Raw genomic sequence first — 23,263 nt, forward strand, 5'->3', positions numbered from 1 at the left:
CAAAAGAACTGACAAACCTGCAAATTACCCCTTCCAATGAATCCTAGAAGCAGCTGGATCTGAATCTGAGAGAGTTTTACCCACACTGGACTCTCAGAATACCAAGCGGCCAGACTGTCCAGGAGCAGCACCATGTCCTCTAAAAGCTAACACAAAGGAAAAATTGAGAAATAAAAACATTCTGTTTTGAAATCCACTGATGATAAATTTTCCCTAATTTTAATACAAATCATAAATATTTCAAAACTAATTCTATGTTCGGTTGGTAAAAGCCAAAAGAATTATCTTAGTAATAGCTAACAAAATCTGTGACTATTTATCACATCTTATCCACGTTTATTGCATCTGATTAAACATTAATGCTTTGAAGAGAGGGGGTACAAAATTTCCTTCCTTGAATGAAATTCTTCACTATGAAAAAAAAAATTTCAAAGAGATATTACTGCACCTTCTCAGTCCACATGTTTGAATTAACTAGTCCCTCTGACTGCAGGAAGTCCTGTATGATCAGCATGAGTCGGAAAGCATTTTCAGCAGTTACTGGATTAATTTTTGCTTCTCTGTTTTCTGTGACTGCCCATTCTAACATCTTCTGTAGCAAACTAAGTATAAAACAAAGTCCTCTTAAAAACATTTTAAATTTTTAAAAATAGCAGGTCATTAAAAAAAAAAAGCAACAACAAACCCATTTATTTACTAACAGGAGTATATCTCCAAAGATACACTATCACTGGCAGGTGTCATAAGACATTGTGGATGGAATTTAATAACAAAGAAGCAACTTTTAATCCATGGAGTATCTACCCTTAATATACCTAATACTAAAAGGCAAAGTAAAGTTAACTGTTTTGACTTGACCTTAAAAAAACTATGAAAATAATTCACATTCCAGTCTCCATGAGATATTTAAAAGTTTCTTAAAACTGAAATTGGAAACATTAAGGAAGAAAGCCTATACCTTACAGAGGGTCTAGCCCTGTGGAAAAAGAAGAGAATAATTCTCTTCTAGTGTGCTGTTGTTGCAGTGTTTTATCATATGCAGGGAACTCAAAGCTTTAGAGAAGTGATTTTCATGAAAATAGTACTGCCTTTCTTTAGCACAAAAACACTCAAATTTGGACAAGGTTGTACAACACAATGCACCAGTGCTTAGACACCACAGAAAAAAATTTTAAAAAGGAATATACAATCACATAAAATCCAAATTAATGCAAGACTTAAATCTCCTCACATCAGAGACAGTTTTGGATTTCTCTCTAGATCCCACTAGAATGGCAACAGACAGGGAACAGTACTAAGCAAAAAGCTTCTCCTTTACTCTCTCTCTACCCCCACTGAATATTGAATAAGTGTTCAACAACAAATATTATTTTAGAATTCTCCCCACTCCAAAAGGAGAGGGGATATCACCAACTGAATGCTTACATTAGTTTAATTTCCTCTGATGGTCGAAGTAGCTCACTGGATATTCCTGGTTTAGTTAGTGCCGAAAACACTTGTCCCCGTTCAATCCAAGTATCATCATCGGACTTTTCTAGTCCCTTACACATTACACAGTTTAAAATATTTGTCAGTAACTGAAGAAGCTCCTCCTCACATCTCTATAAAAAAGATAAAGTAATATGAAATTATTGGAGGGAGGAGATGTTAAAAGCACATAATAAGAACCCATCAGGTACTTTGACTGTAATCATTTAATGTTATTTTTAAGGTGTCTGGATGAACCTGGAACTTTATTAGGAAGGCACTAGTGATGCATTACAAGGATAACTAAGACACTGGTTTTGCTCTCAAGATACAGTTGGGTGAGTTTCTAATATCTTAGATCATGAGACTTAGAATATGAATATAATATGAAACTGTTAACAATTACACATTTCTAAGGTGAGACATACAAAAATAAGAACTGCATTTGAACAAATAAGGAATTTTACCTCTTGGCTTTCAAGTAAAGATAAGTCATCACTAAAGCCCACATCATTTGGGACACTACTTTCTTTGTCAGACTGCACAGAAAATGTTTTCATAGACTCTATTGGGGATGGGGTGCTGGGCGGGCTGTCTGGCATCTGACTTCCACTATCACTCAGTTCACATGAATCAATTCCACTGAGATCTAAACTCAGATGTGAAGGGTTTTTATGCCAGAATTCTTGATTCTCTGATTTGAAAGACAATTCTCCCACAGAGTTATCTTCTTGAAATAATGGTGTGTTTGAGTCTAGAGAGTGTCTGTCTTCCAAACTCCACTGATCTGAAGACACATGAGCTGAGACAAAAGAGTTGATTTTTTCGTCATCTGTCTTTTCATCAAAGTTCCTCTTGATATCTTCCGCTGATATGTTTTTATCATTGTCTTTCATTAAAACAGGCCTACTGTGCTTATGAAGAGTATTTCCATTTTCAAAATTTGGTTTTAAAAAAAGCCTAACTAAAGTGTCTTGCCAGCCCACTTGTTGAGATATTTGATGTGCTGCATCTGGCTGGGACTGTAAAATCTGGAAAATCTGCAAAGATTAAGAATACAAAAGTCATCAAAAAGTATACAGTACTTTATATCAAAAATAGTTTCATTTCAATTATTTTAATGACAAAGTAATTCCACAAGAAACTCTGGGAGAATATACTTTCAAAAGATTATGTTCTTAACTAGATTAGAAACTATTTGGAGGGCAGACATTTAACTAATCTGCATATTATTCATCGTACATATAGAGTAGGGAAGTACACAAATACCTGCTGAAAGATGAAAAAGGAAAAAAGGTAAAATGATCCTCCACATGTCAACACACTGATGCTATTGATTTAACTTTGTCAGAGAAAAAATATAAATACAATTAAGGTATATATAAAATGTATTAAAGTTATAGCCTCTCAACCAAATGTTTTCCATGAGCCTGCTACATTTGTTCAGCAAATACTGAACATCTACTATGTGCCAGGCACAGTTGCGGCACCAGGGTTAGGGGAGTAAACTGAACACAAAAGACACTTTGATAGAACCTACGTATCCCAAGAATAATGTTTTCCCATCTCATTTTTCCCCAGGTAAAGTTAACAGCTGCTTGGCAAAAACATTTTTCTCTTGAATTCTGTATTGTACCAACAAAACAAAAACCGTACTTTAAGTACAGAAATCTATTTCCAATAAGATGGATGCTGCTATTTAGCTGGAATAAGAAACTGAAATTAAAGAGCAGACACTGATAAGGCAACATGTATAACCTCTAGTATTTCAACGGACTTCACATTTTTTGCATAAGAACAAATTCTCAAATACTATCAGAAGTGCAGTTAACATCTTTAAGATATTCTAATCATAAAGCCAATAAACTTCTACATAGACGAAAAGAACTTTGGTTCCCAGTGTTTAGAGTACCTCTTTTATCAGAAATTCTAACTCCGACAAGTTTCATAGCAAGAAATGAATTATGCTGGTATGAACTCCGACAAGTTTCATAGCAAGAAATGAATTATGCTGGTAGTACACTGATACTAATATAGAAAGCAGTGAGTCGTCAGACATAGAAAGCAAACTTATGGTTACCAGTGGGAAGGGGGTGAGGAGGGATAAATCAGGAGTTTGGGATTAGCAGACACAAACTACTATATATAAAACAGGTAAACAACAAAGTTCTACTGTACATCATATGCAACTATATTCAATATACTGTAATAAACTATATTGGAAAAGAATCCAAAAAATGTATGTGTGTATGTATATATATATAAATACTGAATAATAAAACATACAATAAATAAACAAATATAAATAAATAAATAATAAATATAAATATGTATATATATATATAAAACTGAATCACTTTGCTGTACCTCAGAAACTAACAGTGTAAATCAACTATACTTCAATAAAAACAGAAAACAAAAGAATTATACAATGATCATTCACTGTAGCAAGAAAAATGTTCATAATAAAAGACTAAACAACACACACAAAAAGAAAGCAGTGAGACGCAATGAGTCACAATGGCATGTGAAGTTTCTTTCCTCACTTAATGCTCAGTGAGCTACCACTACTCTACCAATTTTAGACATAGTAGCCAAGTTTAGCATATTAAACTTTGGCTGGCAAAGAAATTTTTCATGATTTCATGACTTCAAAATTTCCATAAAACAAGACTTATTTTACAGCTATTTTATAGACACATCATGGATAAAAAAGCTGTTTCTAATTGCGCACTGGAAGGAAAAGGATCAATCTACATGACCTACTTCAAGGACAATATGGCAAAATCTATCAAAATGTAAAATGTGAATACTCTTTTTCACAGAGCAATTACATTTCCTGAATTATGCCCAAACATGTATTACCACAAATAGGTAAAGATATATGTAAAAAAAATGTTCTTAACTGAAGGAAACAATCTAAATGTCCATCAACAGGGAAGCAGATAATACTTTACAGAATAGTCATAGGATAAAAAAAATGTAACCATTAAAGAGAAAGATACATCCAGACTTACTAATGGAAAAGTACTGAGACATAACTAGAGAATAAAATTAAAAAGAAAAACAAGGAAGCAAATTAATTACCAGACTGGTCAGTGGTTACCAGTAAAGGAGAGAGGTTATAATCAGGAAGAAGCATGCAGGATAAGAATACTTAACTTAGTTAAAGGTTAAATGAGTGAACTGAAGGCAAACCATCGTTGGACTACACTTACAAACAAGCTACAGAAGATCTTTTATACGAAGTTCAAAAGATTCAGAAACTCTAAAATATAGTATATGAATTAAAAATAATCACAATTGAAGATTCTTAATAAACTGTTCCAAGTAATACATTTTTGACTCCAGAAAGGGTGTATTTCCAGGAGCCCATGTATGGCTAAAAAAAGCAAATTTACATGCTGATTTCTTATGATTACATATAGTTAATTCACCTCAAAAAAGGAAACTATAAAATTATGTCATATAATAGATATTAAAATATATTTATCTGATACAAAATAGTCAATCTAAAAGCTATACACAGCATAACAACACAGCTATTTTTAAAGCATGTAACTTTAAAGTATACTAACCTTTCTGCAGATGACCACCCTCACATTTAAATACGCTCTGTGAGATATATATACCACAGATAACAGATCTTTGAAATTAATAGCAGGATCTATGATGGAAAAAAAATAGTTAAAATTAAATACTGGAGATAACCAAAGAAAGAACCAGTGGTAAATGCTGAAATAATCATTTCATTTCTTATTTTATTTTTTTTTTTGTTGTCAACAACAGATGCCCTTTATTTTCTCCCCAACTTTATTAAGATATAATTGACATGAAACATTATTTAAGATATAAAACATGATGATTTGATATATGTATATATTGCAAAATGATTACCACAATTAAGGCTAGTTAACACACCTATTATTAACTCACATAGTTGTATTTCTTTTTGTGGTGAGGACATTAAAGATCTGCTCTTAATAACTTTCAAGTATACAATATACTATTATTACTATAGTCACCATGCTATACCTTAGGTCCCAGGAACTTACTTATCTTACAACTTGAAGTTTGCACCCGTTGTACCTTCACCCATTTCCCCCTCTGCTCCGGCTCTGGCAACCATCAATCTACTCTGTTTCTGAATTTTCTTTTTCCCACATATAGTGAGATCACACAGTATCTGTCCTTCTCTGCCTGACTTATTTCACTTAGCAAAAAGCCCTCCAGGCTCTTCCATGTTGTTGCAAATGGCAGGATTTGCTTCTTTTTTTTTTTTTTGGTCAATACTCCATTATATATATATATATCTATATATACACTACATCATTGTTATCCATTCATCGGCTGATGGACATTTCAATTGTTTTCATGTCTTGGCTATTGTGAATGATGGTACAACAAACATGGGGGATTCAGATATCTCTTTGAGATATGATTTCATTTCCTTTAGATATATAAGCAGAAGAGGGACTGCTGAATCATATAGTAGTTCTATTTTTAACTTTCTGAAGAAACTCCACACTGTTTCCACAGTGGCTGCACCAATTAACATTCCCACCAACAGCACACAAGGGTTCCCTTTTCTCCACATCCTCACCACCAGCACTTATTATTGCTTGTCTCTTTGATAACAGCCAAACTAACAGGTAGGAGGTGATATCTCATTGTGTTTTTGATTTTCATTTCCATGATAATTAAAGATGTTGAGCACCTTTTCTTCTACCTGTTTGCCATTTGTATATCTCCTTTGGAAAAATGTCTAATCAGGTCCTTTCCTCACATTTTTTGCTATTGGATTTTTTGCTATTAAGTGTGATTTTTATATGTATTCTGGATATTAACCCCTTATCATTTCTCCCATTCCATAGGCTGCAAACATTTTCTCCTATTCCATAGGGTGCCTTTTCATTTTTTTTTTCATTGTACAGAAGCTTTTTGATTTGATTTAGTCCCACTGTTTGACTTTTTACTGCTTGTGCTTGTGGTGTCACACGCAAAAACTCATTGCCAAGACGAAGGTCAAGGAGATTTACCTCTGTGTTTTCTTCTGCTACTTTTATAGTTCAATTCTTACATTTAAACCTTTAATTCATTTGAGTTAATTTTTATAGGTGGTGTAAGACAGGGGTCCATTCTCATTCTTTTGCAAGTGGATATTCGGTTTTCCCAACACCATTTATTGAAGAGACTATCTTTCCCCGATTGAGTATTCTTGGATCCCATGTCAAATATTAGTTGACTGTATATGCATAGTTTTATTTCTGGGCTCTCGATTCTGTTCCATTTGTTCATGTGTCTATTTTTATGCATACTGCAGCATACTGTTTTGATTACCACAGCTTTGCAGTATAATTTGAAATCAGAGTGTGATACTTCGAGCTATCTTTTTTCTCAAAGAGAGAACTATAATTGTCATGTAAATGCTGAAATAACTGTTTCATTTTAAATAAGAATTATAAATATGTTCAAATTTTACAAAGACAATAAGTTTAGAATGTTTGACATCTTCCCGAGTAAGCTCCAAACAACTGTTCTTTTCTTTTGATTGCCTGAATATATTGTCCATACTGCTTGGATCTTATGCTATTATGTATCTTTTTATGTACATGTCTTGTCAATGAGATGATAAATCACTCAAGACCTTTCTGAATTCTTAACATCTGATACAAATTCTAGTTTGTAGTGAGTACTAAGAAAAAACGCTTATAAAAGCAAAACTAGAAACAAAAAAGAATATACGAAATTAGTTTTCATTTTGCTTGTAAGAAAGAAAAATAATATTTTGTACATATTTTCTCTAGTGTCCTTTTCTTCTTACATAGATTAAATTATTTACTAATCACTCAGTCAATAAACATTTACTAAAGGACTACCAAGTAAGGAACTGTGCTATGTCCTAGGGAGACAAAAACAACAAAGGCACATTTTAAAAAGTATCTAAGGAAAGCCCTGCTGAATCAAGTAACAGGTAATTTTAAAAGCAACCTGAGGAAAAAGAACCTCCAGAAAAAAAAAAAAAATTGAGAGACACCAAATAAAATTACACTACTGTGAAGAACTTTTCTTAAATGTATCAGTATTTCTAGCCTTATTCATACCTGTACTTATGACTTGATTGGTGAGGCTTTTAATGAGAGAAGTATTAACAAGTGCTTCATTAAGAAGGAGTCCCAGTCCTGAGTAGCCAACTTCTCTGAGTCTAATACGTTGTTTACTTCGTTCATAAACGTTCGTGCATTTCAACATCTGTTCCATAACCTGATCACAACAGTAATATATTCTTCTTAATACAGACAACTAAAAACAGTTTGTCACTTAGGCTAATATTGAATAAAATATTAGTATAGTTATTTTGGAGCACCATTTTATTCCTCAAGTATATTTTTTAAAAAGGTCAGCACTAATAGGGAGGAACACTCCATATCTTGCTATCATTAAAAAATGAATTTAAAAATAAACTGGATTGAAATGTAACTATATTTGAATAATTAATATGTTTAAAACCCTAGTTTATATAAATTTCTTTTCAGGTGAAAAAAATAATCTAAATTTTCTTTTAATGTGTAAGGTGTAGATGGAAACAAATCCTGAAGCTTGCAAGAAAGGAAGTGTGTTCTGAAAGAGAACAAAGATATTTCTAGATCAGTCTACTAATCCACTTATGTAACAGTTGTCAAAATAATTTTCAACAATGAGGAAATACTTTGTGAAGCAATCCATCCATATGCTAAAATGGGAGAACCAGTTAGTAACCCCATAACTTCTCAGAGTTTGATCAACATTTTACAAAGTAATAACCCTAATGAAACCCTATATGGAAAGGTAATTTTGGCAAGATAATATCATGAACAACCTCTGCAAGGCCATTCTAAAGAAATAACATTTAATCTCCATGAAGGAACCCTGTGTGGGCAGATGCTTTAAAGAGTAGCTTCAGGGGTCACCATAACCGATACTCAAGAGAGATTATGTCGGACTATATTTTTATGCACCTTTGTCTTCCAAAGTTTAGGAATTCCAAACACAAGCAATTCAAACATGACCCTGTAAGTAAACTTCATAATTTAACACTAATGATAGAAGAGGTAACAACTGTCACAAGGCAATCAGGTATAATGAACAGAAGAACAAATCATGAAAAATAATGTACTTGGCAGTAGAAATATGACTGACTTCTCTAATTTTAGTTAACCAAAAAGGTGGACTGGGTGGCTTCAATCAAAGTTCAAAGTTTGGAATATTTTGGATAGCTTAATAAAATATGTTCTACATCTTTTGACAAGTTATTAAATTCCCTAAGTTTCTTCATCTGTAAAATGAGGACAATAATAATAATATTCACTTCATAAAGTTGTTGCAAAAACTACATAGACTAATGAAAAGGCTTCAGTGTCTGACTAACAGTAGGTGCTAAATAAGGTTAGTATGATCTGCCACACAGAGCCACTGTAACTCAAAACAGGGATGAGAGGCTGTGTATTGAGGATGGTACAATAAAGTAGATTTTCCACTAAAATTACTGATCAGATTATAATATAATTAGTTTTTAATTACATAAACAATGAAAACATGAAATATATATATATATATATATATATATATATATATATATATATATATATCTCAAAACAAATTGAACAATTTAAAATTAGATAGAAGTAGATATGAAAAAGAATTTACAGGCATAGAATGGGTATGTTCCAAAGGAAATCCACATACCCATAAAAGCCCCAAAAAAGACACTTAAGAAATGTTTGTACCTTAAAAATGATTTCTCTTATTCTGTCAGAGTACTTCTGATTTAAGAGTAATGCATAAAGTATGTCAGCATTTCCTGGTTCAAACAGCAGTAAGAAAAGCTGACCTCTAGTTGGGCTGGTCCGTAGGAGACTGAAGAGTATGTCCAAAATTCCAAAAAGCTTTTAAAATTAAGCAACACAAAACAAAACAACCACACTTACATATGGAAGCACAAATACAGTCAAACCACAAATAGTCATTTAACTAAATCTTATGTACCCATTAAATGTTCTACCTTAACTGGATCATCTGATATCTTCTGAACCAGCCCAGCCTTTTCCCACCCTTATGCTCCTGGCTTATTCTATTTCCTTTTGTATATCCTCTTACCCATATTTACCTGCTGAACCATACCTATCCTGCTTTGCCCATATGAAAAGCTATCTCTTCCATAAAGCCTTTCCTAGTCTCCTCAACATGTAACACTCTCCTCTGAAAGCCTCATAGGACTTTGTATTTCTCTTGTAGATATTATCATTCTTTTTTGTTTCATAATTATTTATAAACCTCTCTTATCTATTCCTGCCTCCATTAGGCTAAAAGTAAGAATAATAATTCATTCAACATTGTATATCTACAATATCTAGTATTAGTCTAGGTGCAGTAAGTTTTCAACAAATAATTCGACTAAATTGACCAAGAAAATATCACTGGCAATGAATCATAGGTGACAATACAGCTGTCATGAAATATTATGATTACTCTTTATTCTAAATAATGAGAAATTTTTGAAGTAGTTCAACCTTTTAGGGAAACACCCTAGGTTAACTCATTTATATAACACCAATTATGAAGTCATATATTATTAACCACTCAGTACACAACGCATATTTCATGATAGAGGACAAAATATTTGAGTCAACATAAATTAAGGCTGCTTGCTCTTATTTGGTGCTGAGAGTGGTAAACTGCAACAGCAAGAAACAACAGTAGATACACCTGGGCTCTAGTCCCAAGTTTATCAGCTGTGTGACTTTTTAAGTCACCTAATCTCTCTGAAGATATATTTCCAAATGTGCACATGGAAAGAGTAATTCCTGGTCTATATATTTTATATCAGTGTTTTTCAAATTCTACTATGCATCAGAATCATCTGGAAGGCTTGATTCAGCCATATATCTGCATTTCTAAAAAATCCCAGGTAAGTGGGCCCATACATTGAGAACCACCTTCTTAAAGGGCAGCTCTGAGTATAATGAATAGTGTATGTAAAAGTACTTAAACATAGAAATACATTTATAATTTACTCTTTATGTAAAATTTTTATGAACCTATGACATATTAAAATTCATGTTAGAAATCTGCCCCGTAACTTTGATGATAGTTAAATATACATCATGTATATTTATGAGCAACTATTTCCACACATTACTTTTCAGCCAATTAAAGTATTTTATTACACTATCATTTATTTTATTAAACTTTCATTCAGGAGACACAATTTACTTCTTTAACTACATAGTATTATATGTGACACTATAAACATTTTTATATATGTATGTTTGAAAGAAGATGATATAGAAACTAAATTGTTAAAAAGAAATAACATTTATCAAGAGCATAATACCTGTTCTTCTTCATTGACAGCAGCTACGTAACCCATAATACTTTGTATCTCTTCATGGGTTCCACCTTTGCACAGAAAATATTTAATTAGTCCATACAAAGAAGTCCTTATTGTTCGAATATCATCTAGAGACAGCTCACTATATTTACAATCACTCCTGAAAGAGAAAGTAAAAGAAGCATTGAAACTTTCAATTTTTACATTTTTGTACTTTGTATATAAAATAATTTATAGTTTAAAAGAAGATGTTCCCATGTATTATAGTATCTTTGGCTTTTTATTTTTAAGGAAAACAAACCTTTTGAAGTTAGGAGTTGCAATGACAAAGGTATAAAGTGTAAAAAACAGCTTATATTTATTCACCATTATGTGGCAGACACAGTTCTAAAATGCTCTACGCATTATTAATTCATTTAATTTTAATCCTCAAAAAACCCACAGAAAGACATACAGTTTTATTATCTCCTTGTCACTAACCAGAAAAACTTTAGCATGAGTAAGTTGTCTATAGCCAGGCAATTAATGAAACATAATATATTCAAACCTAATATATGCACATGTGATCCACTGTTCATCATTTTAACCTCCACAACATCCTGGCTCTCTGAAGTTAAAGTTATTAGAATTGTTGGAAAATAAACAATCTAGTGTTCCAATCAAGTAACAGAAACAGTATCAACTGAGAAGGAATAAGGATATCATACCCATAGTAAATCCTAAGTGTATCTAGGAGAAACTGCACACCATACTTCTTTCGGAAAACTCTCCTGCTGTCTTTGATGATGGTAGAAAGATACTGTATGTGACCTAAAATGGAAAGTTCACTGTTAATACATAGGTGGTCATTAAGTTTTTAAAACAACTATGAAATTTTATCCAACAGCCTGCTCTCACCAATTCGAAAGGGAAAATCTCCACGATTCCAAATACGAAAGTCAAAGAGTAAATATTGATACATTTGCTGCAGGAGCTGCATATTTTTCTCTAATGATACCTGTTCAATGAGCAATTGAATTGCCATCAATACATTAACATCCATCAAGGTGCTTGGCACCTGAAATCCAAACAGAAGAGGGTTCTGTAAAGTTCAGTTTAAATAGCTGCCATTAAGCCCTAATTTCGAATGATTAGTTCAGAACATCTAATAAACATAAAAATCTTTGTTAGAAAAATATAAACAATTTAAACATTAATTTTTCTGATGGAATTCTAGAACATATATTCCTAATATCATATTCAAAAATAGTCTTTAAATGATCTAATATCCCAAACACCAAAGTTAACACACAAGGTTCTGTATATCAAAGGTTATATACACTGTTATGTAATTTTAAGTATAGAAGGTAAGTAATTCTTGTATAAGGTGATTCAATAGAAGTTTTCAAAGGCTGCTTGTCAAATAAATTATATCCATGAATATAACTTAAGCTATAATGGTATAATTTTAAAAATATGTTTATTTATTGTAAAGAAAAACCTCAGGGGAGGGTATAGCTCAAGTGGTAGAGTGCATGCTTAATACGCAGGAGGTCCTGGGTTCAATCACCAGTACCTCCATTTAAAAAAAAAAAACTAATAATAAATAAATAAATAGACCTAATGACCATCCCCCTCCAAAAAATAAAATAAAAAATAAATTTTTTTAAAAAAGGGAAAAGAAAAAACCTCAACCAGTAACTGGTGATTATAATCAGCCATATCTACATAATGTTAGACCAGCTCACCTTCTGAAGTAAGGCTCCAAGAATGGCAACTCCATGGGAGTGAATAAGATTGTCCTGGTTAATAGGATGTCTTTGAATAAAGTGTTTCACAATCAAGATAAATGTTGCAATTAAATTTCTCTCTAGTCTTGACTCTGTGGAATTGTGAACATGTCATTAATTATCATAATTTTTCTAATCATTTTATATCACATGTCCTATATCATAATGCATAATGTAACAAACAAGGAATCTGATTCAGGAATTTGCATCCAAAGGTCACCTGTAGAACCTAAATATCAGAGAAAGCAGCGGTTGCATATTATACACTTACGCACACATATATTTTCTCTACCATGAATTTAACAATGTTGTCAGATTTCTGCTAAGAGTACAACCTAAGGATAGTCAAGAGTATAACCAACATCTTAAGTTTTTTGACCAAAATATTATGAACTTTCTGAACTCCATTAGAATTAGGGAAGGGCTGCTTCAACCACAAATAGTTAAATTTCTTCCTAAAGGTAGCAAGACATTTTAATCTATTTTTCAATTAATTCTCCAATTTTTCAATGATTATACTGTGTTAATTTCAGCTTAATACCTGATGCCTTTGTGGAGGTCAGTACCACCCAATCTCCTTCTACAGGTGTTATCAATTCAGAAACTGTGCTTTCATTCAATCCTTCAGGAATCTGTCCTTCACTGAAGTGGCTGACTTGTTCCATTAGAGGAAAGAGTACATTTAATCCACCTATGCAGTTTATGATGTCCTGAAAAAGAAAATTACGATTTTTAATCCTATAAAACATAGGCAATTTTCTCACTTAATATCTACACAGCATGTGGGAGGCTACAATTTGCTAAACCTTTAGGCAATGTATAGGATAGCCTAAGGTAAAGGAACCTTTGCATGCACATTTGCTTTAAAGAGCAGCCTCAAGGGTCAACATAATCAATACTCAAGAGACAAGGCCAGATGTTTTTAACGCAGCTTTGTTTTGCAAAGTTTAAGAATTCCAAACATGACTACATAAATAGACTTCATAGTGTAACACTAATGATATAAGAGGTGACAATTGTCACAAGGCAATTAGGCATAACAAACAGGAGAATAAGTCATGGGGAAAAAAAGATGTATCTACAGTAGAAATAGGACTGACTCCTTTACTTTAAGTTTACAAAAAAGGTGGAGGAAGTGGCTTCAAAGTTCCAAGTGACTATTTTGGATAGCTTAACAAAATATATTCAGGAAACTTAGCCAAGTTACTAATTTCCCTGGCCTCAGTTTCTTCATCTATAAGATGAGGATTATATTAATTTCCATTTTGTAAAGTTGTTACAAAGATTAGGTAAACTAACATATGAAAAGTGCTTATCTGTTTATCCTTCAAACTATCTTGCCTGCAAATATTTTAAATGGAACCTATTATTCACATCAATCTGGTGGTGCTTAAAAGATAAACCTTTTTAAAGGATCAGTAAACTTACATAATATGTTGCCCATCATTTATTATTAACTTACCTTAACATCCCAGTTTACTACTTTGTTTCCTGTCAACCTTCCATGCAAACAATTAGTAGATAAATCAAGACAGATTGAATTTTTGCAGGCCTAAAAATAAAAGAAAAATATGGCAAATAGCTAAGAACAATGAAGACAAAACATAACTTTAACTACATATGGACCATTCCACCATAATTTTAAATGGTTATACAGTGGAGTCAATGATATGAGGCCTACAATGTTAAGTTTAGTGTTACTATTCTGATTGTCTTTTAAAAGAATCAGGGACTAGATTCTAAAGCACTCACTCATCCAATGCAAGTCACTGCAGCTTATCACCTGACAGATAAGCTATAGCAAGAAATTATTATCATTCACTAATCACACGGTTTAAAATTTTTTCTATTCTAAACCAGTATATGCAAATACATTTTTGACTTTTTTAAAATGAAAGTTTTAGTCCCAGTAGTACAGAAAATTATTATCACAATATGAAAATCAAATCAGTGGCATAAGACAGTATTTTCCCTTACATTACTGATTGACAATTCCACTTACATTCAAATTAAGAGCTTTGCTTGCAAAGCTAGAAATTGTTATTCCTTAACTTCCATAAAGGTTGATAAAACTTCACATTTAACCTGTAAACTTGCAGGTAATGAAATATCTTTGAATCTAATCCCCAGTCTAAAAGAAAATTTAAAAATCTACAAATTTAGCACAGATGATGTGGTTTTTGCTTTTCTCTAAGGCAACTGAGAAAAACTGCTTTAATAAGGTAAATGCAAACTAAGTTTACATTTAGCTCAATGTAAACAATATTAGTCTCAGAGACGGACATGTCTTTCTCCTGTTACTCAGTTTGGGTCTTGTGTAACTATGACCTGTCTGAACAGAGCAATCTCCTATGGCATGAGTGCCACCGGTCTCCTATCTCTCCAATCCAATTCTGACCCTGCAGCTTGAGACCCTTACCTAAAATGCAAACCTGATCATATCACTTTTCTGCTTAAAATCCTATCCATTGCCTACTACTTAATCTGGCATAAGAAGTGTCTATAATCTGGCCTCCACTTGGCCCTCTAACCTCATTTCCTGCCAACTTATCCCACTTAGTGACCTAGACCCAAACACACGTGGAACCCAGTTCTACAGTCTGTGCCTCTGTAGGCACTGCTCGCTGTACATCTTTCCCTCCACCTGCCTTTTAAAACACGAATCAAACCACTTTTTCTAACACAGTCCATCCTCCTGGAAGAACCACCACTCTTCCTGTATTTTGTACATAATTCCAACACAAAAATTTTGTATAGTGGTTAAGGATATACATTAAGTAGGCTGACCATTCACTAGTATTATGAGGTTAGGCAAGTTACTTACCTGTACTCAGCTTCAGAAAACCAGAGCTTAGAAAAGATACAGAGAATACCATATACCCCTCAGAGCTTTCGTGAAGATTAAGTGAAACAGTGTATGTGCAACCTTTAGCATAGTGCTCAATATACTGTAAACACCAATAAACGGTAGCTAAAGAAAACAGTGCTTGTACAATTACACTGCACTTATTTTTCACGCATTTTGTTCACTTTAGATTGTAAGCTTCTTAAAGCCACAGATTTTAACTTATTCATCTTTGTATGCTAAAAGTTCAGACAATTCTTGACTGAGAAGACTCTCAAATTTTTGAACAAAAGGATGGTTGAGTACCTCCTACAAATGACTACAAAGATGAAAAACTGCTGAGTGCCAAAACATCCTTAAGAATAGCTTTTCCCACACTTTTCAAGTGTATCATCCACCTCCAAGAGGAATATACAGAATGCAGCATTCCCCCAACCTCATTTAACCACAGAAACCTTGTATCATGATATATTGCCATTTTCAAGAAATAGTCCTCCAATAACTGTTTTACTGTGTGTATTTGTCATTGGGTTTCTTGAGGGAAAACAATAGCTAATTTTTAATATTACAGAATTTTTACTCCCAATAGTAAAAATCCAACCTTAATGTTATTAAGATCAAAGTTATTTTGAAAAAAGGATATGCAAAAAAGGCCCAGTTAGCCATCACGTGTCTAGCTACACCACCAAATATATTAGTGAGATTAAGTCCAACTATATCCTACCTACCTATACTGAATAGCTGTAATGAAAGTAAGTATAAGATATAGATAGTCCCTGTCAAGAAATAATTTAAAATCCAGTTTGGTAAACAAATACATGTGTATCTTTGGGGGAAATTATCACAAAAAGCAAGCAAACAAAAAGTAAAGAGACCCAGGGGATATTATAAACAATGCAATGCTCAAATGGACCCAGGATTAAATTTTTTAAAGGCTAAACAAATATTTTTAGGAAAACTGGGAAAATTTGAACATGAGTTGTAAAGGACGTGAATTACTGGTAATTTTCTTAGGTAGGTTAATGATTATGTTGAAAAGTTTGGGAGTAAAGTGTCTTGATAGCTATGTCAACCTACTCTCATAAATTATTTGAGAGAAACACATGAAGACCAAGTGAGCAAAGTGTTAATAACCAGTGAATTCTGGTGAGGAGTATACAGGATTTCACCTTACCATTCTTTCAACTTCTCTCTAGGTTTGAAATTAATCAAAATAAAAAGTTAGAGGGAAAGTAACCAATAAGTAAATTTTATTAGGTTATATATAAACAAATAAATATTCAAAGTAATAAATTCTGACCATGTTCTAGCTGGCTAGACAAGGGGGGAAATTCTATGATGTATAATCTCACACAACAAAAGCCTCTTCTGGGTCAAAGTAACATTAAATACAATGAAGACAAAACATACTGCTGTTTATGCCACTTCTCCCTTTTCCTCCTCCTAGTTTCACCTTTGATCTTCTTCCCCTTAGCCCTTGCTGACCTCAGTTACCTTTACTAGATAAAGGGCTTTCCTTGAAGGAAGAAGGACTGGGCATGGTACACATATAGGTAGTTTGTTTTTTCTCCTTCTGACGTAAACATTTCTTTTTTTTGTTTTCTTGCTAACATCACATTTTAAAAATAAACAAAGAAAATGTTGAGCACAATTCTGTTTCATCTCTCCTTCCAAAAAAGTAGAACACATTTAAATAGTTTCATTTACTGAAATTGATTCATTAGTATAAATTCCCACTACAACTATTCCCATGCATACTACTGGGATGACAAAGGTATATCTGAATCCTAGTTGAGAGCTGTATCTTAATATTTACTGCTTCTCATCTGCCTTTGAAAATTATTAACTTTTAATGGTAACTTAACCCCCTTCTCAATCACCCACTTAAATGACAGAAGAAATAAAAAAGGAATTTTAGTTCATAGTACAGTTACAGCTAGATGGACAGTCCATGCATTTACTCTGACCTTTGCAGTGTAGTGAAGGAGGACGGTACCAGGCAGGTCGGCCATGTCAGACTCCTGAAATTTCCAAGGGCTTAAACAGTTTGGACCTGAAAATCATACACACATACACACACATATTATTGAATATATATGGCCTCCTCAGTTCTGTGTAATCAGAAAATAATTTTAGATCAAGCTGTTTTGAGCTTCTCATATAACACACTACCCAAGTTAAAACACAATACCCCAGATGTACTCTATTTTTATATCATTTTATATCACCTCCAGTTGGTTCTACAACTAGAAAAGTTGGGGCAGTGGGTAGAACAAGTTCTACTACAGAAAGGAAATTTTATATACCATTAAAAAATTAATATAAAATATAACAAAGTTTATATATTAATTTATCTAATATAAACCAATTCAAATTTGTAAGATAAAATAGTAAAACAACCAATGAAGTAAACAGATATCACAGAAATGGTATAGTAAATAAGTAGGAAAAAAAATCTTCTTTAAAAAAAAAAATCAAAGAAATACAAAAACGAATGGAACAGTATTGACCATTACATCATAACGTGCTGTGGTGAATCTGGTATTCTTCTGTTACTGGTAGGCACTGTCAATTGGTATATCCTTTATGAAAACTGATTAGGTAACATGTATTGAGAACCATAAAAATATTCACACACTTTGCATATTTATCCTGGGAACTTATAAGCAAAATATGAAAAATAAATTGGTGTAACAGTTCATCATATTTAATATTTAGAAGTTGATATCAATATTAGAATTTACAAAAAACCTAAGTAAATCATGCATTATAAATCCAATGAAATATTATGTAGCCTTTAAAAATAATCATTATGAATACTATATAACGAATAATTATTATTTATAAGAGTAGAATTTTAAGCAGGAAAAACTGTAAGAACAAAATCCAAAGTATATAGCTGTTAATGACTATACTAAATGACTTATTATTAGCTTGGAATTTACTTAAAGGTCAACTTTAAATACTTCGGTGAGTTTAAATTAATGACAAGTTTCTAATATAAACTTTGAAAGTCTACACAGAGACATTCATCTCCAAACTCCATATAATCTAAAAAAAGACATTTTGACAAATACTAAGCTAATTTTCAGAGTTATGTATATTAACTCTGTATTACATATATTAACTTACAAGCTTAACTCCTAAACATTCCATTAAAATATAGATACAATTTTTAAAACAGTTATGATACAATACCAATCAGCGTGTATCTTTAAAATTAGAACCAAAACAAAAACAGCTTGTCATTGTATCCAAGGACTCCTAATTCTACTGCCTTCATGAATTCTTCAGATATATTAATATATGAATTATAAAAATGACAAGTTCTGAATAAGATTCATATGATTTTAGAATCAGCTGTGTGATTTCCTACGAACGCAGACCTATATATTGTTTCATCAACATAATAAGATCTGTCAAAAGTACTGGCAGTATTATAGACTGAATTGTGTTACCCTCCCCCATTTCTGTGTTGAAGGTCTAACTCCCAATGTTACTATATTTGGAGATAGAGCCTTTAAGGGTAACTAAGGTTAAATGATGTCATAAGAGTTGGGTCTAACTCAATAGGGCCCCTTATAAGAAGAAAAAAAGGCAACAGAGAACTCTATCTCTGCACACACACAGAGGATAAACTTCATGTGAGGATGCAGCAAGAAGGTAGACACCTACAAGTCAAGAATAGAGGCTTCACTAAAAATCAAGCCTCATGGAAATTTGACCTTGGAATTCAAGCTTCCATAATTGTGAGAAAATAGTGTTTAAGCTATCCAGTCTATGGTATTTTGTTATGGCAGTCCTAACAGACTAATGCAGGCAGTATTACGGACAATATTTGAAATATTTCGCAAAGGTTTGCTTTATGTATGCTTACAAAAAAAAGTATAGTGTACTATAATTAATTATAATGTATAATATACTTGAAAGTTGTTAACAGAGTAAATCTTAAATGTTATCAACACACACATTAAAAAATGTTAATTATGTGAGGGAATGGAGGTATTTTTATTATGATAATCATTTTGCAACGTATGTATGTATCAAATTACCACACTGCATACTTTAAACTTACATGTTGTAAGCCAATATCTCAATAAAGTTAAAGGGAATAAAAGTATGGTGTGCGGCAGGCTTTTTCTTCCCCTTCGGCTTCAACTGAAAAAAAATACATCTTGCCTCTGAACAACATGGATTTGAATTGCATGGGTCCACTTATACGTGGAGTTTTTTCACATATAAGTAAATACTATAGTACTACAATCTGCAAATGTGGAACCACACATACAAAGGAACCACGTATGTATGGAGTGCTGACTATAAATTATACGTGGAATTTTTGCCTGCATGAAGGGTCAGCACCCCTAATCACTCAAGTTGTTCAAGGGCCAACTGTGCATTCTCCAGGTCACATATATTCCTCAGAATATGTTTAGGCAACAGAAAAAACGATTTAAGTTTAATTAAACAGTATGATGGAACACGCTCACCTGCTAAATATAATGCCTTCACCTGAGGAGGCTGCAGTGCTTCATAGAAGACGATAACAGACCCTAGTTGACCCTCCAGGGATGTGGGACACCCCCACTCACTGTCTTGGGTTCCAGCTGATATCAGTTTGGTAATCAGTTTTGATTTTTCAGTGGTTCCTCCCCAGGAGGCTGATGACAAAATTCCACCAAATGATGTCCGATGAGGGGTAATGGGAGAAGAAAAAGGTGGATCTGGGATTTGGGATGGTGGAGGAGTGGTGGTTCTCTGCCCAGCTGAACCAATGCAGCATGAAATGAAAGGCTAAAAATTAAGAAATGAACACAATAAATCACACATTTTAATTAAATCTCTATCCTTATATTTAAAATGAAACAGTACATAAAATTAAACAATACACTGAAAAAGTTTTATTTTTAATGGATCATGATGTGTGCATGTGTATGTACACATAAGACATCATTACAGATGTTATATTCGACCCACAGATTTTAGCTGCATGACTTTCATAACTCACTTTATATCCTTCTGTAAGTTTTGAATTTTTTTTTAACATTTTTTGTTGATTTCTAATCATTTTACAATGTGTCAAATTCCAGTGTTCAGCACAATTTTTCAGTCATTCATGGACATATACACACTCATTGTCACATTTTTTTCTCTGTGAGTTATCATAACATTTTGTGTATATTTCCCTGTGCTATACAGTGTAGTCTATTCTACAATTTTGAAATCCCAGTCTATCCCTTCCCACCCTCCACCCCTCTGGTAACCACAAGTCTGTATTCTCTGTCTGTGAGTCTATTTCTGTCCTTTATTTACGCTTTGTTTTTGTTTGTTTGTTTGTTTTTGTTTTTGTTTTTTAGATTCCACATATGAGCGATCTCATATGGTATTTTTCTTTCTCTTTCTGGCTTACTTCACTTAGAATGACATTCTCCAGGAGCATCCATGTTGCTGCAGTTTTGAATTTTTAATGTGTGTATTTAAATTTTTTTTTACTTTAGTAAATTCTAAAATAGAGAAAACCACTTTTTTCTCTTAAAATTTATAAACAGAGAATTACACATCAGTATAATAATGCTCATTACAGGTTATCCTGAAGTGATCACTGAGATGAAGAGCAATAAGAAATTACTGAATCCTGGAAGGACTTGGGAAATAATCTAATTCATTCCATTATCTTCAGAAAAGGCCTTTTCAAAAATACCTAAAAATTCTCACAGAACTCTTACACTACTGTTCTTTAAGAATCACCTCAGGAAATAAATTTTATCTTATAGCTAACTACAATGTGAAGATTTAAAGTTTCTTTATTATTGTTTCAATTTCAATGAAAAATTCAGTGATGGAAAAGTCTATCATAACAGTCTAAATATTTTGTATACTTGGAGAGGTTTATTAAATCATCTTTGCCCTATTCTATTCATATTCTTTGACTTTCCTCTTACGAGTCTTTTTTTCTAAGCCTTTAATTACATTTGTTTCTTCCATGAATTGTTTTTATTACAATTGTTGTCTGACTTCATCTATAATGAAGGCTAACATAATTAAATGTTAACTTACTATATATATTAGTACATAGAAAATACTAATACTTATAGGCATACATTTAGAACAAACAGAACCTTATATATTTAATTAAAAATTTTTTCAAGAGTTCTCAATCAACTAGTCCCATAAAGAGTAGGTTATACGTGCTTACTTCATTCATGGCAGGAAATCTCAGAGGGGCAGAGACCTTCTGCTGTCCATTGTCATAGATATAGACAAGGCTCTGACCAAACGGCCTTTTTCCAGGCATATGAACAATGGTTATGTTGTGCTGGTAAAGCAAAACATAGATTTAAAAGGTAAAGATTATATTAAGTCTTTGCAATGGTAAATGTTTTCAGAGTATTACTATGTAACTAATTTGTGTGAAGAGTAGAACAGAAGATTTAAGCATAATTAAATGCTGATTAAAATGATGTTCTTAAAGTGAGTAACAATTTTCTTCTGTAGTACTATAAAAAACACTTCTGACTATTCTAGAAAATCTATACACAACTGGAACAGAGTATCTTTCCTGCATTTTCCCAAGTCTATGCATATTCTTTACAATCAATTCTTCTAATGAGAAGCATTTTATTTTTTTTAAAAAGCAACAGAAATGTATTGTTTTTACAATTTCTGTTCTCATTTTAAATTGAAATTCAAAATCAAATTTGATTCTGGAAAACTTCAAAGAAATCATAACATTTCACTTTAACTTTCTAGCAGAAAAATGATTACTGCTGAATTTACAATTATGGTAAGTTGTATTAAATTCTTTATAGGTAATTTTCAACATGAAAAGAACCTTAACATGAAAGTTTACTGAGTCTCAAAAAGCAGATGACAACACAATGTACATGCACCAACTTGTGTTTTTTAAAGGAAAGAACCAAGAAGTCAAATGTGATGCCCTGAAGCCTTACCCAGAGGGAATCACAGAAACTGTGGTCAGGAAGCATAACTGTTGCATATTCTCTTTTCGTGCACACTGCCACAACCAACATACCTGAATGGGTAATAAAAGCTTCAAAACCCATGCCACCTCCTGTAAAAAAGCTAACAAAAATATATATTACCAGAACTTTTAAAGTCAGTTGTACAGTTTAACCATTACTGGAGCACACAAAACAATAACTTCATTGTGAATATCCTTATCAAATACACTGTGCCTTACATTCTATTGCTATACATCATCAGTCCAACCTTGCTTCAGAGATGATTTTTAAATCTTTTTTTGGGCACAGGAGTTTAGTAAACTATAAAAGGTAGCCTTATAAGCAGAATGCCATTAGCAAACCATAGCAAAACTATAAAATTTCAAATCTTCAAAATTCTTTCAAATAACATTCCGAAAGCATGAATAAAGATCTTAAAAAAATCCTAAGGCATATTAAAAGTTATTAGTTACTGAAGTAACTAAGTTTGGATACACATAGGTTTTTTGGTCCTTCATATAAATATAGCATCAACAATGGAACAGAAAAATCACCATTCATTTTCAAATTTACTATTGCTTTTTTCTTCAATCTTACAATAATTTTAAATCTCCAAATTTAAAATCTGTTTGTTTCTAAATTAGCTTCAGAACTTAACCGTCAAAACATGTGAGATATACAATTATTATTATGAAAGCAACAAAGCACTCATAATTAAGGTGTGTACATCCCAAGGAGGAAGAGGCTTTAGATAAAACTATTGTACATTTAAAAAGTAGATTCTTAGAAAAGCTTTTTCCTGCTTAAGAATCAGAGCATATACTGCTATAACAGTATTCATTTATATTCC

At 32.5% G+C, this 23,263-nt stretch overlaps 1 protein-coding gene across 10 annotated transcripts in view; it reads right to left on the reverse strand.

Moving 5' to 3' along the window:
* Positions 1 to 23,263, reverse strand: part of NBEAL1 (neurobeachin like 1) — a 129,289-nt gene that overhangs the window by 58,184 nt on the left and 47,842 nt on the right. For all 10 annotated transcript variants that reach the window (XM_045507987.2, XM_074364149.1, XM_074364152.1 and 7 more), the window contains 17 exons: positions 22,402 to 22,534; positions 21,648 to 21,767; positions 19,942 to 20,245; positions 17,419 to 17,504; positions 14,069 to 14,158; positions 13,148 to 13,316; positions 12,565 to 12,698; positions 11,735 to 11,894; positions 11,545 to 11,647; positions 10,841 to 10,997; positions 9,234 to 9,392; positions 7,572 to 7,731; positions 5,046 to 5,134; positions 1,935 to 2,507; positions 1,426 to 1,601; positions 449 to 602; positions 18 to 146 (listed from right to left, as the gene is read on the reverse strand). In XM_045507987.2, coding sequence (XP_045363943.1) covers positions 18 to 146; positions 449 to 602; positions 1,426 to 1,601; positions 1,935 to 2,507; positions 5,046 to 5,134; positions 7,572 to 7,731; positions 9,234 to 9,392; positions 10,841 to 10,997; positions 11,545 to 11,647; positions 11,735 to 11,894; positions 12,565 to 12,698; positions 13,148 to 13,316; positions 14,069 to 14,158; positions 17,419 to 17,504; positions 19,942 to 20,245; positions 21,648 to 21,767; positions 22,402 to 22,534 — 2,896 coding nt within the window. The remainder of the gene's footprint in view (positions 1 to 17; positions 147 to 448; positions 603 to 1,425; positions 1,602 to 1,934; positions 2,508 to 5,045; positions 5,135 to 7,571; positions 7,732 to 9,233; positions 9,393 to 10,840; positions 10,998 to 11,544; positions 11,648 to 11,734; positions 11,895 to 12,564; positions 12,699 to 13,147; positions 13,317 to 14,068; positions 14,159 to 17,418; positions 17,505 to 19,941; positions 20,246 to 21,647; positions 21,768 to 22,401; positions 22,535 to 23,263) is intronic.

Source organism: Camelus bactrianus, chromosome 5 (genome assembly GCF_048773025.1).
Source record: "Camelus bactrianus isolate YW-2024 breed Bactrian camel chromosome 5, ASM4877302v1, whole genome shotgun sequence".
Lineage (NCBI taxonomy): Eukaryota > Metazoa > Chordata > Mammalia > Artiodactyla > Camelidae > Camelus > Camelus bactrianus.